The sequence below is a fragment of the Sinocyclocheilus grahami genome, unplaced genomic scaffold (assembly GCF_001515645.1).
Source record: "Sinocyclocheilus grahami isolate Dianchi unplaced genomic scaffold, SAMN03320097.WGS_v1.1 scaffold375.1, whole genome shotgun sequence".
Taxonomy (NCBI): Eukaryota; Metazoa; Chordata; class Actinopteri; order Cypriniformes; family Cyprinidae; genus Sinocyclocheilus; species Sinocyclocheilus grahami.
In genome coordinates, this window is record NW_015505554.1 from 151,223 (window position 1) to 152,817 (window position 1,595).

Below are 1,595 nucleotides of genomic sequence, written 5' to 3' on the forward strand. Positions count from 1 at the left end.
TGTTACATTCAATCGTGAGTTCATATTTACGGCCATGTTACTCAAAGAAATGTTTGCAAAAACTCATTAAAGTTTGCTAACGTCATATCATCACTGACATGCAGGATAGTGCCACAACATAGGCTATTTTCATGTCTGATCGGGGCGATAATAACCACCGTAGACATTGAGGAGGGCTAGTACCCCCAATAATTAGAAATCGCTAAACCCTTTTCTGAAATATTGCCAATTCGAGAGAGAGAGAGAGAGATGAAATTTGTGTGTGTGCGTTTCTCTTTTTAGAGTGAGTTTACTTCAAAAACAGCAATTTTATCCTCTAGTTACTGGAAAATATAACGAGCGATTCAATATTTAAACTATTAATAAAAGTCGTGGGGCAGCGTTGACAAGTCTCTTTGCTCCTGGATGTGTGATCTGCGCGATATCTGATTGTGTGTGTGTGTGTGTGTGTGTGTGTGTGTGTGTCAGTAAGCAGCACATTAATATAGAACGGTAATTAAAGGCTCTAATGCACACCAGCACATATACGTATAGTAGTGGTGTCCCAATTCTTAGGGGAATATTTTCAACCCTACCCCTTGACGCTCTGTTTCAAGGGACAAGGGGAAGGGGTAGGCGGAGGGGTATGAAATAGAATTGGGATTGGGCCAAAATCTGCTGCTCATTTTTGGCTGCTCGCTGTAGATGTTACACTTTCACGTGCACAAGCTCCAGAGTTCATCAATAGCTCTGGATCAAACCCGGAGTTGACAGAAATCGTCTAAACTGTGTGTCAACTCTAAGTCTACTCTGAACCAGGCCACTGGAGATGTGTCCATAATATCTCATATTTCAACTATTATTGACCACATCTCTGTGTGTAGAGGTATAAAATTTGAAAGCAAATTTTAAATCCTTTTCTTTTCACTTACACACGATGCAGCAACAGAGAAGCACGAAGAGAAGCGCCAGCACACATCCAACACCAATGTCCAAAGCAGATCTGTCTGGAATAAAACACCACGAGAGTAAGCACAGAATTGCTCTGAACAGAGAAGCAGTGAAACGAGAAGATGAGTTACAGGATACTCACTCGGACAGTTCACTTTTTGAGCCTCCCATTCACTTGCTTTCTGACAGTCTTTAAAGTGAGGCTTTATCTGCCATTATATAAAACCATATCAGTGTTAGTAAAATCCTTCTTTATTATATGTTTATAGCTATTTCTGTTGTATATTTTTGATCTTTTGTCTTTTTTTGGGGTGGGGGTGAGGGGACAGGTCAAGGAGAGACGGGAAGTGAAAGGATACAAAAGGGATGTACAGTGGGGCAAAAAAGTATTTAGTCAGCCACCAATTGTGCAAGTTCTCCCACTTAAAAAGATGAGAGAGGCCTGTAATTTTCATCATAGGTATACCTCAACTATGAGAGACAAAATGAGAAGAAAAAAAATCCAGAAAATCACATTGTAGGATTTTTAAAGAATTAATTGGTAAATTCCTCGGTAAAATAAGTATTTGGTCACCTACAAACAAGCAAGATTTCTGGCTCTCACAGACCTGTAACAACTTCTTTAAGAGGCTCCTCTGTCCTCCACACGTTACCTGTATTAATGG

At 40.0% G+C, this 1,595-nt stretch overlaps 1 protein-coding gene across 1 annotated transcript in view; it reads right to left on the reverse strand.

The window, feature by feature from the left end:
* LOC107549555 (interleukin-17 receptor B) overlaps positions 1-1,595 on the reverse strand; it is a 16,715-nt gene that overhangs the window by 3,353 nt on the left and 11,767 nt on the right. Inside the window, exons 11-12 of the mRNA XM_016230685.1 lie at positions 1,073-1,139; positions 912-986 (exon numbers count right to left, since the gene is read on the reverse strand). Coding sequence (XP_016086171.1) covers positions 912-986; positions 1,073-1,139 — 142 coding nt within the window. The remainder of the gene's footprint in view (positions 1-911; positions 987-1,072; positions 1,140-1,595) is intronic.